This window comes from Bombina bombina, chromosome 6 (genome assembly GCF_027579735.1).
Source record: "Bombina bombina isolate aBomBom1 chromosome 6, aBomBom1.pri, whole genome shotgun sequence".
In the NCBI taxonomy this organism is placed as follows: Eukaryota; Metazoa; Chordata; class Amphibia; order Anura; family Bombinatoridae; genus Bombina; species Bombina bombina.
The window spans coordinates 282960977-282973476 of NC_069504.1; the positions used below are offsets into that span (position 1 = coordinate 282960977).

General features: G+C 37.6%; 1 protein-coding gene across 1 annotated transcript in view; it reads left to right on the forward strand.

The window, feature by feature from the left end:
* FGD6 (FYVE, RhoGEF and PH domain containing 6) overlaps positions 1-12500 on the forward strand; it is a 269170-nt gene that overhangs the window by 130667 nt on the left and 126003 nt on the right. Inside the window, exon 8 of the mRNA XM_053716891.1 lies at positions 518-605. Coding sequence (XP_053572866.1) covers positions 518-605 — 88 coding nt within the window. The remainder of the gene's footprint in view (positions 1-517; positions 606-12500) is intronic.

Consider the following 12500-nt stretch of genomic DNA (forward strand, 5'->3'; position numbering starts at 1 on the left):
CATTTTATATTACCATCTCAAAGTGTTTAATGTCCCTTTAAGTGGGTGAGACTATGTGACAGAGGAGGATTATCAGGCAAATTAAACCAAAAATGTTCTTTCATAACTCAGAGTGTCAGTTATTAATTCTAATTTACTTAATTCTCTTGGTATTCTTGATGAAAAGCAAGTAGCTAAGCTTACTGATGTTTAATCTAGAGCACTAATATTGGAGTTTTGCAAGAGTGCTTTAATTTTTTTTAATACTTTTGCAAGTGCACTAGATGGCAGCACTGCTTTAGAGTGCACTGTGCCAAACACGTGCACTCTAACTACCTAGGTATGCTTTACAACAGAGAATACTATGGCAACAAAGCACTTTATCGAATCATGAACGCAAAATGCTGGGTTTCTATCCCTTTTTAATGTTTTATTTTTTGTGTGATACTTTTACATTTGTTTAATACATTTGCAGCTTTATCTATATGCTTTGCATTAAGACCCATTTTTTCAAAAAGTTCTGAATCTTCTCTTTTAGATGAGTCCTCGGTGCGCTAATTTGGCTCTGAAGCATTATTTGCTCAAACCAGTTCAAAGGATTCCCCAGTACAGATTGCTATTAACAGGTACACAAAACGTTTACTATACACAATGTTTAATGATTGATGGTCTAAGGCTAACATTGTAAACTAGTCATTTAGTGTATTTACAACAACACATAGAGGTCTGGTGAGGCACACATCATGTGTCAGTTTATATTTCCATTCCCAGAGTGCTTTGTGTCAATACATTCACGTTTTTTCAAGCAGTCAGAAGAAACTAGAGGTTTAGTGTCTGATACATAAACAAGGGTTTTTTTTATCAGTGCTCGTCAGGATATTCTAGTTACATTTGCTTAGTGGCAAAACAGCTTGTGTTAATCCTCTTATTCCCTATAAAATTATAGCTGTCCTTAATTGGCTACAACAAACAATATATAAAAATCATAAGGCTTTTTAAGGTAAAATGCTTCATTTTAAAATACTGGTAGTGGATTATTTTACTTGCGTAGCATGGAGAGAATTGTTTTTCTAGTTAGGTGTAATGTGGGGATGTTTCTTTTTTTACAAGCTAGCATTATGGCTGTTACTAGCCTTGTCGGCAGCAGACTAAAGCCCAGATTGGCCCCTCAAAATGAGGGTGGACTTTATCTATTTAAAATAATTGCAGCAAACAAAATTTTAAATTGTTTAAAAAAAATATTAGACTATGCTGACAGTGTTTTACTGTCCCTTTTAATAATAATTTGGTGACATATGTCAGTAGTAGTATACATTTAGTCCTTCTGTATGTAACCCGCCTAATAGAGAGAGAACATTCAGGGTAACTATTTATGGAGACACATGCTCCATAAGTTATACTGTCCTTGGCAAAGGCTTTGTCATACTTTTCCTTGATTTTGGACATGTGTTTGCTGTATTTAGCTGCTGAAAATAAAGGTTATTAGCTCGGTAAAATAAGGTTCTGTTTATTACTAACATATTATTGATATAAATCAGCCGGGTGGTATTATGAAGTAGCCGGGGGGCACGTTGAGGCAGCCAGGTGGGAGCAGTGTAATATTTTCAAACATTATATCATTTTCAGCTATCCAATAAAAATTTAACATTTTTAATATTAGCTAATTTTAGATTAAAGGGATAGGAAAGACAAATTTTAAACTTGAATGATTCAAATAGAGTATGTAAATTTAAGTCACTTTTAAATTCACTTCTATTTTCAAATGTGCTTTGTTCTCTTGGTATCCCTTGTTGAAAAAGAATATGCACATATCCTACACTAGTGTGAGCTAACTGCTGATTGGTGCTTGCACACATTTGTCTTTTGTGATTGGCTAAGTAGATGTGTTTGGCTAGCTGCCAGTAGTGCAATGTAGTTCTTTCAGCAAAGGATAACAAGAGAATGAAGCAAATGTGATAATAGACGCAAATTGAAAAGTTGTTAAAAATTGTATGTTCTATTTAAATCATGAAAGCAAATTTTGGGGTTTCCTATCCCTTTAATATTGGCTAAAAAATTTACCTGGGTGGTCAGTAAAATCAGCCATGTGGTGCATCCGCTAAAGAGGTCCTGGGGAGAACACTAAGTATTTTAACCCCTTTTTTCTTTCATGTAATTAGCAAGAGTCCATGAGCTAGTGACGTATGGGATATACATTCCTACCAGGAGGGGCAAAGTTTCCCAAACCTTAAAATGCCTATAAATACACCCCTCACCACACCCACAAATCAGTTTTACAAACTTTGCCTCCTATGGAGGTGGTGAAGTAAGTTTGTGCTAGATTCTACGTTGATATGCGCTTCGCAGCAGGCTGGAGCCCGGTTTTCCTCTCAGCGTGCAGTGAATGTCAGAGGGATGTGAGGAGAGTATTGCCTATTTGAATTCAATGATCTCCTTCTACGGGGTCTATTTCATAAGTTCTCTGTTATCGGTCGTAGAGATTCATCTCTTACCTCCCTTTTCAGATCGACGATATACTCTTATATATACCATTTCCTCTACTGATTCTCGTTTCAGTACTGGTTTGGCTTTCTACAACATGTAGATGAGTGTCCTGGGGTAAGTAAGTCTTATTTTCTGTGACACTCTAAGCTATGGTATTCAAACATTTATTTGCCTTGATTCAGGATGTTCAACATTCCTTATTTCAGATAGTCAGTTTCATATTTGGGATAATGCATATGAATAAATCAATTTTTTTTTTCTTACCTTAAAATTTGACTTTTTTTCCCTGTGGGCTGTTAGGCTCGCGGGGGCTGAAAATGCTTCATTTTATTGCGTCATTTTTGGCGCAGACTTTTTTGGCGCAAATTTTTTTTTCTGTTTCCAGCGTCATACGTGTCGCCGGAAGTTGCGTCATTTTTTGACGTTTTTTTTGCGCCAAAAGTGTCGGCGTTCCGGATACGGCGTCATTTTTGGCGCCAAAAGCATTTAGGCTCCAAATAATGTGGGCGTCTTTTTTGGCGCTAAAAAATATGGGCGTCACTATTGTCTCCACATTATTTAAGTCTCATTATTTATTGCTTCTGGTTGCTAGAAGCTTGTTCACTGGCATTTTTTCCCATTCCTGAAACTGTCATTTAAGGAATTTGATCAATTTTGCTTTATATGTTGTTTTTTCTATTACATATTGCAAGATGTCCCAGATTGACACTGAGTCAGAAGATACTTCTGGAAAAACGCTGCCTGGTGCTGGATCTACCAAAGTTAAGTGTATCTGCTGTAAACTTGTGGTATCTATTCCTCCAGCTGTTGTTTGTAATGAATGTCATGACAAACTTGTTAATGAAGATAATATTTCCTTTAGTAATGTTACATTACCTGTTGCTGTTCCATCAACATCTAATACTCAGAGTGTTCCTGTTAACATAAGAGATTTTGTTTCTAAATCCATTAAGAAGGCTATGTCTGTTATTCCTCCTTCTAGTAAACGTAAAAGGTCTTTTAAAACTTCTCATTTTTCAGATGAATTTTTAAATGAACATCATCATTCTGATTCTGATAATGGTTCCTCTGGTTCAGAGGATTCTGTCTCAGAGGTTGATGCTCATAAATCTTCATATTTATTCAAAATGGAATTTATTCGTTCTTTACTTAAAGAAGTCTTAATTGCATTAGAAATAGAGGATTCTGGTCCTCTTGATACTAAATCTAAACGTTTAAACAAGGTTTTTAAATCTCCTGTAGTTATTCCAGAAGTTTTTCCTGTCCCTGATGCTATTTCTGAAGTAATCTCCAGGGAATGGAATAATTTGGGTAATTCTTTTACTCCTTCTAAACGTTTTAAGCAATTATATCCTGTGCCATCTGACAGATTAGAATTTTGGGACAAAATCCCTAAAGTTGATGGGGCTGTCTCTACTCTTGCTAAACGTACTACTATTCCTACGGCAGATAGTACTTCCTTTAAGGATCCTTTAGATAGGAAGATTGAATCCTTTCTAAGAAAAGCTTACTTATGTTTAGGTAATCTTCTTAGACCTGCTATATCTTTAGCGGATGTTGCTGCAGCTTCAACTTTTTGGTTAGAAGCTTTAGCGCAACAAGTAACAGATCATAATTCTCATAGCATTGTTAATCTTCTTCAACATGCTAATAATTTTATTTGTGATGCTATCTTTGATATCATTAGGGTTGATGTCAGGTATATGTCTCTAGCTATTTTAGCTAGAAGAGCTTTATGGCTTAAAACTTGGAATGCTGATATGTTTTCTAAGTCAACTTTGCTTTCCCTTTCTTTCCAGGGTAATAAATTATTTGGTTCTCAGTTGGATTCTATTATCTCAACTGTTACTGGAGGGAAAGGAACTTTTTTACCACAGGATAAAAAATCTAAAGGTAAATTTAGATCTAATAATCGTTTTCGTTCCTTTCGTCACAATAAGGAACAAAAGCCTGATCCTTCACCCACAGGAGTGGTATCAGTTTGGAAACCATCTCCAGTCTGGAATAAAACCAAAGCCAGCTCCCAAGTCCACATGAAGGTGCGGCCCTCATTCCAGCCCAGCTGGTAGGGGGCAGATTACGATTTTTCAAAGAAATTTGGATCAATTCAATTCACAATCTTTGGATTCAAAACATTGTTTCAGACGGGTACAGAATTGGCTTCAAGATAAGGCCTCCTGCAAAGAGATTTTTTCTTTCCCGTGTCCCAGTAAATCCAGCGAAGGCTCAAGCATTTCTGAAATGTGTTTCAGATCTAGAGTTGGCTGGAGTAATTATGCCAGTTCCAGTTCTGGAACAGGGGCTGGGGTTTTATTCAAATCTCTTCATTGTACCAAAGAAGGAGAATTCCTTCAGACCAGTTCTGGATCTAAAAATATTGAATCGTTATGTAAGGATACCAACATTCAAAATGGTAACTATAAGGACTATCCTGCCTTTTGTTCAGCAAGGGCATTATATGTCCACAATAGATTTACAGGATGCATATCTGCATATTCCGATTCATCCAGATCACTATCAGTTTCTGAGATTCTCTTTCCTAGACAAGCATTACCAGTTTGTGGCTCGGCTGTTTGGCCTAGCAACAGCTCCAAGAATTTTTACAAAGGTTCTCGGTGCCCTTCTGTCTGTAATCAGAGAACAGGGTATTGTGGTATTTCCTTATTTGGACGATATCTTGGTACTTGCTCAGTCTTCACATTTAGCAGAATCTCATACAAATCGACTTGTGTTGTTTCTTCAAGATCATGGTTGGAGGATCAATTTACCGAAAAGTTCATTGATTCCTCAGACAAGGGTAACCTTTTTAGGTTTCCAGATAGATTCAGCGTCCATGACTCTGTCTCTGACAGACAAGAGATGTCTAAAATTGATTTCAGCTTGTCGAAACCTTCAATCACAATCATTCCCTTCGGTAGCCTTATGCATGGAAATTCTAGGTCTTATGACTGCTGCATTGGACGCGATCCCCTTTGCTCGTTTTCACATGCGACCTCTTCAGCTCTGTATGCTGAACCAGTGGTGCAGGGATTACACAAAGATATCTCAAGTAATATCTTTAAAACCGATTGTACGACACTCTCTGACGTGGTGGACAGATCACCATCGTTTAGTTCAGGGGGCTTCTTTTGTTCTTTTGACCTGGACTGTAATTTCAACAGATGCAAGTCTGACAGGTTGGGGAGCTGTTTGGGGGTCTCTGACAGCACAAGGGGTTTGGGAATCTCAGGAGGTGAGATTACCAATCAATATTTTGGAACTCCGTGCAATTTTCAGAGCTCTTCAGTCATGGCCTCTTCTAAAGAGAGAATCGTTCATTTGTTTTCAGACAGACAATGTCACAACTGTGGCATACATCAATCATCAAGGAGAGACTCACAGTCCTCTGGCTATGAAAGAAGTATCTTGGATACTGGTATGGGCGGAATCCAGCTCCTGTCTAGTTTCTGCGGTTCATATCCCAGGTATAGACAATTGGGAAGCGGATTATCTCAGTCGCCAAACGTTACATCCGGGCGAATGGTCTCTTCACCCAGAGGTATTTCTTCAGATTGTTCAAATGTGGGGACTTCCAGAAATAGATCTGATGGCTTCTCATCTAAACAAGAAACTTCCCAGGTATCTGTCCAGATCCAGGGATCCTCAAGCGGAAGCAGTGGATGCATTGTCACTTCCTTGGAAGTATCATTCTGCCTATATCTTTTCGCCTCTAGTTCTTCTTCCAAGAGTAATCTCCAAGATTCTGAAGGAATGCTCGTTTGTTCTGCTGATGGCTCCAGCATGGCCTCACAGGTTTTGGTATGCGGATCTTGTCTGGATGGCCTCTTGCCAACCGTGGACTCTTCCGTTAAGACCAGACCTTCTGTCGCAAGGTCCTTTTTTCCATCAGGATCTCAAATCCTTAAATTTAAAGGTATGGGATATTGAACGCTTGATTCTTAGTCAAAGAGGTTTCTCTGACTCTGTGATTAATACTATGTTACAGGCTCGTAAATCTGTATCTAGGAAGATATATTATAGAGTCTGGAAGACTTACATTTCTTGGTGTCTTTCTCATCATTTTTCCTGGCATTCTTTTAGAATTCCGAGAATTTTACAGTTTCTTCAGGATGTTTTGGATAAAGGTTTGTCTGCAAGTTCCTTGAAAGGACAAATCTCTGCTCTTTCTGTTCTTTTTCACAGAAAGATTGCTAATCTTCCTGATATTCATTGTTTTGTACAAGCTTTGGTTCGTATAAAACCTGTCATTAAGTCAATTTCTCCTCCTTGGAGTTTGAATTTGGTTCTGGGGGCTCTTCAAGCTCCTCCGTTTGAACCTATGCATTCATTGGACATTAAATTACTTTCTTGGAAAGTTTTGTTTCTTTTAGCCATTTCTTCTGCTAGAGGAGTTTCTGAATTATCTGCTCTTTCTTGTGAGTCTCCTTTTCTGATTTTTCATCAGGATAAGGCGGTGTTGTGAACTTCTTTTAAATTTTTACCTAAGGTTGTGAATTCTAACAACATTAGTAGAGAAATTGTGGTTCCTTCATTATGTCCTAATCCTAAGAATTCTAAGGAGAAATCATTGCATTCTTTGGATGTAGTTAGAGCTTTGAAATATTATGTTGAAGCTACTAAGAATTTCCGAAAGACTTCTAGTCTATTTGTTATCTTTTCCGGTTCTAGGAAAGGTCAGAAGGCCTCTGCCATTTCTTTGGCATCTTGGTTAAAATCTTTAATTCATCATGCCTATGTCGAGTCGGGTAAAACTCCGCCTCAAAGGATTACAGCTCATTCTACTAGGTCATTTTCTACTTCCTGGGCGTTTAGGAATGAAGCTTCGGTCTATCAGATTTGCAAAGCAGCAACTTGGTCTTCTTTGCATACTTTTACTAAATTCTACCATTTTGATGTGTTTTCTTCTTCTGAAGCAGTTTTTGGTAGAAAAGTACTTCAGGCAGCTGTTTCAGTTTGATTCTTCTGCTTATAATTTCAGTTTTTTTCATTATAAGATTTAAACTTTATTTTGGGTGTGGATTATTTTCAGCGGAATTGGCTGTCTTTATTTTATCCCTACCTCTCTAGTGACTCTTGTGTGGAAGATCCACATCTTGGGTAGTCATTATCCCATACGTCACTAGCTCATGGACTCTTGCTAATTACATGAAAGAAAACATAATTTATGTAAGAACTTACCTGATAAATTCATTTCTTTCATATTAGCAAGAGTCCATGAGGCCCACCCTTTTTGTGGTGGTTTTGATTTTTTTGTATAAAGCACAATTATTCCAATTCCTTATTTTTTATGCTTTCGCACTTTTTTCTTATCACCCCACTTCTTGGCTATGCGTTAAACTGATTTGTGGGTGTGGTGAGGGGTGTATTTGTAGGCATTTTGAGGTTTGGGAAACTTTGCCCCTCCTGGTAGGAATGTATATCCCATACGTCACTAGCTCATGGACTCTTGCTAATATGAAAGAAATGAATTTATCAGGTAAGTTCTTACATAAATTATGTTTTTTTTTTAAAAATTCCTTCATATATATCTTATGAGATATGAGATTTTCCTATGAGAGTATTGTCTCTGCTTTGCAAAACTAGGATGTGTTTTCATAAAAATTAAGAGCCAGGGGCTCTGGAATATTAGCAATAGGAGACTTTTACTAACAAAATGGCAGTGGCAGGCTGTGTCTACTCCAATAGCAAGTCTGCACTGGTTCCACCAAATAAGGCAAGTGCTAGAGGGAATATTGAAAAACAACTGCTGCAAACAAAGGTAAATGCATTTGAAAACATTCACATTCATGTAGTATGTTAAAGGAACACTTAAGTCAAAATGAAACGTTCATATTCAGAGCATGTAGTTTTAAGAGACTTTACAATTTAATTATATTATCAATTTGTGCACACTCTTTTTATATTCACACTTTGAGGCACCTGCTCTTACCGAGCATGTGCACAGGGTATACGTATACTATTCTCTGATTGGCTGATCATTGTCACATGATACAGGGGGCTGCAAATGGGGGGAAACAAAAAATTGTCAGAAAAAAAATCTACTGCTTATTTTAAATTCAAAGTAAGTGCTATGTCATAGTCTTTTTATTATGCACTTGTTAATTATTCAATTCTAGTGTATTTAGTGGTACCTTTAAATGTGGTCCCTCATTTGCTGTTTAATACGGAACAAAAGCTGACATAGTATAAAGCGCCCACTTGACCATTACATATAAAATGACCAAACAATAGAAAATGACCTTGTATCCATTTGGATTTATTCTTTAAGATGTAAGTGGCTGCCTCTGAAACTGAAGCTTGGTTTATTTATTTTGACTTCTTTTAAAATATTCAGGATTGTGACCAGTATCAAAGCCTTTAGTGCCTCGCAGGGGCCTCCCAGCTGTGCCACAGAAAAGCTTCTCCTTTCTTCTTATTGAGCATCCAGATTATTTGTTAACCTCTTGTACCACATCAAAGCAGCCAGGTTCAGCGAATCCTTGACCTTTACAGTAATGAAGTCTCTATGTCTGAGCCTTTTATGTGTTGATAGATTTAATATTTTTCAAACTGTCTTCATTGGTATTTCCTCCTTGAGTGGTATCTATTGGGGGCAAACAGGAAGTTGCATGTGCTCTTGTACACTGACTTATAGTTTCCATACTACAATTTAAAAGCACATATCCAAAGTATTAGTGAAGTTTGGTTTAATGTTTCATGAAAACACAGCTGTAATAGATAAAGCAAACAGAATAAAACACAAGCGGCTAGATTAAGAGTTGTGTGTTATGGTTTTAATGCTGAAAAAATGGCAATTTCAGTGTAAAAACAGAAATGCAGCCATTATGAGGTTGTGTCGGTATAGCTATAACGCAAGTATTGTAGCCTGTAACGCAACGTCAATCCCGCACTAAAAAAAATGACGTTTTTGCATGGGATTTCCATAGCGCCGGTATTACAGGTTGTGCGGTCCGGCTAAAATGCTTGCGTTACAGCCTAGACCGACATGAACCATATCACCATCTGAGAGCAGTAGTTATGGCTTTTGTGTAACAAAAATGTTTCACAAAACTCATAACTAAACTGTTACAAAGTACACTAACACCCATAAACTACCTATTAACCCCTAAACTGTCACCCTCCCGCCCTAATCTGCCGCCCACCCACATCGCGACTATTAAATAAACCTAATAACCCCTAATCTGCCGCCCACCCACATCGCCAACACTGTTTAAATATATTAACCCCTAAACCTCCGGCCACCCTTATCGCCCCCACTAAAATAAAGTTATTAACCCCTAAACCTCCGGCCTCCCACATCACCACTATAATAAAGTTATTAACCCCTAAACCGCCGCCCTCATGCATCGCAAACACTATATTAAACTCATTAACCCCTAATCTGCCGCCCACCCACATCCCCAATCTATTAACCCCTAAACCGCCAGCCCACACATCTCCATTACTAAATAAACCTATTAACCCCTAAACCGCCAGCCCCCCATATCGCCACTAATAAATTAAACTATTAACCCTTAAACCTATCACCCCCTAACTTCAAATTAAAATTACAATATCCTTATTTTAAAATAAATAAAAACTTACCTGTGAAATTAAAAAAACTAAATTTAAACTAACAATTAACCTAACATAACTATTATACTAAACTATTATACTAAAATAAAAATTACTACCAATTAAAAAAACTAAATTACACATTTAAAAAAAACTAACGCTGCTAAAAAAAATTTAGTCCAAAATTACAAAAAATAAAAAATACTAAATTACGAAAAATAACAAACAAAATTATAAAAAATAAAAACAATTACACCTAATCTAATAGCCCTATAAAAATAAACCCCCCCCAAACCCCCCCCCCCCCAAAACCTAGCCTACAATAAACTACCAATAGCCCTTTAAAGGGCCTTTTGTAGGCCATTGCCCTAAAGAAATCAGCTCTTTTACCTGGAAAAAAAATTCAAAGACCCTTCCAACAGTAAAACCCACCACCCAACCAATCCCCCAAAATAAAAAACCAAACTCTAACAAAAACCTAAGCTACCAATTGCCCTGAAAAGGGCATTTGTATGGGCATTGCCCTTAAAAGGGCATTCAGCTCTTTTACATTGCCCTGAAAAGGGCATTCAGCTCTTTTACCTAAAGCCCAAAACCCTAATCTAAAAAAAAAAAAAACACCCAAATTTTTTTTTAAAAAACCCCAACACTAACCCCCCGAAGATCCACTCACAGTTTATGAAGTCCATACATCCATCCTCATCCAAGCGGCGAGGAGTCTTCATCCTGGTAAGAATCCATCCTTGAAGACATCCAGTGCAGATCGTCCTCTTCATACGGTCACTGCCGTACACTGAATCTTCAATGTAAGGGAGCCTTTTCAAAATGGCATCCCTTGCATTCCTATTGGCTGATTTGATTCTTGAAATTCAAATCAGCCAATAGGATGAGAGCTACTGAAATCCTATTGGTTGTTCAAAACAGCCAATAGGATGAGAGCTAATGAAATTCTATTGGCTATTCAAATCGACCAATAGAATTTCAGTAGCTCTCATCTTATTGGCTGATTTGAATTTCAAAAATCAAATCAGCCAATAGGAATGCAAGGGATAACATTTTGAAAAGGCTCCCTTGCATTGAAGATCCAGTGTACGGAGGTGAAGAGGAGTATGAAGAGGACGCTTCGCATCGGATGTCTTCAAGGATGGATCCGCTCTGTGCCGCCGGGATGAAGACTTCTCGCCGCCTGAATGAGGATGGATGTCCGGACTTCAGTAACTGGGAGTGGATCTTTGGGGGTTAGTGTTAGGTTTTTTTTTTAAACATTTTGGGTGTTTTTTTTGTTTGTTTTTTAGATTAGGGTTTTGGGCTTTAGGTAAAAGAGCTGGATGCCCTTTTCAGGGCAATGTAAAAGAGCTGAATGCCCTGTTAAGCGCAATGCCCATACAAATGCCCTCTTCAGGGCAATGGATATCTTAGGTTTTTGTTAGTTAGGTTTTTTATTTTGAGGGGTTGGTTGGGTGGTGGGTTTTACTGTTGAGGGGTCTTTGTATTTTTTTACAGGTAAAAGAGCTGATTTCTTTAGGGCAATGCCCTACAAAAGGCCATTTTTAGGGCTATTGGTAGTTTATTGTAGGCTAGGTTTTTTTTTATTTTGGCAATTTCGTTATTTTTCATAATTTAGTATTTTTATTTTTTGTAAATTTAGACTTAAATTTTTTTAGTAGTGTTAGTTTTTTTTTAATGTGTAATTTAGTTTTTTTAATTGGTAGTTATTTTAATTTTAGTATAATAGTTTAGTATAATAGTTATGTTAGGTTAATTTAGAGTTTTTATATTTAGGTTTTTTTAATTTCACAGGTAAGTTTTTATTTATTTTAAGATAGGGATATTGTAATTGTAATATAAAGTTAGGGCGTTGTTAGGTTTAAGGGATATTAGTTTAATTTAGTTTTTTTGCAATATGGGGGGCTGGCGGTTTAGGGGTTAATAGGTTTATTTAGTGGCAGTGATGTGGGAGGCCAGAGGTTTAGGATTAATAAATGTATTATAGTGGCAGCATTGTCGGGGAGCGGTGGAATAGGGGTTAATAGCTTTTATTAGTGGCGATGATGTGGGAGGCCAGAGGTTTAGAGTTTAATAACTTTTATTAGTGGCGGCGATGTCGGGGTGCGGCGGAATAGGGTTTAATAACTTTATTTCGGTGTCTGCGATGTCGGGAGCAGCAGATTATGGGTTAATAACTTTATTTAGGTGTCGGGGCAGTGGATAAGGGGTGTTTAGACTTGGGGTTTATGTTAGGGTGTTAGGTTTAAACGTAATTTTTTTCCCTATAGACGTCAATGGGGTTGCGTTATGGAGCTTTTCATTCCGCACTTCAGGTGTTAGGTTTTTTTCTAACACTCACTCCCCATTGATGTCTATGGGGAAAGCTTTTCAGTAACTCGTAATGACAGCGCTATGGAGGGTAAAATAACGCAACCAGGGGCGGACTGACAAGTCGGGCAAATCGGCCCTGGCCCGAGGGCCCGACTTCTTAAAGG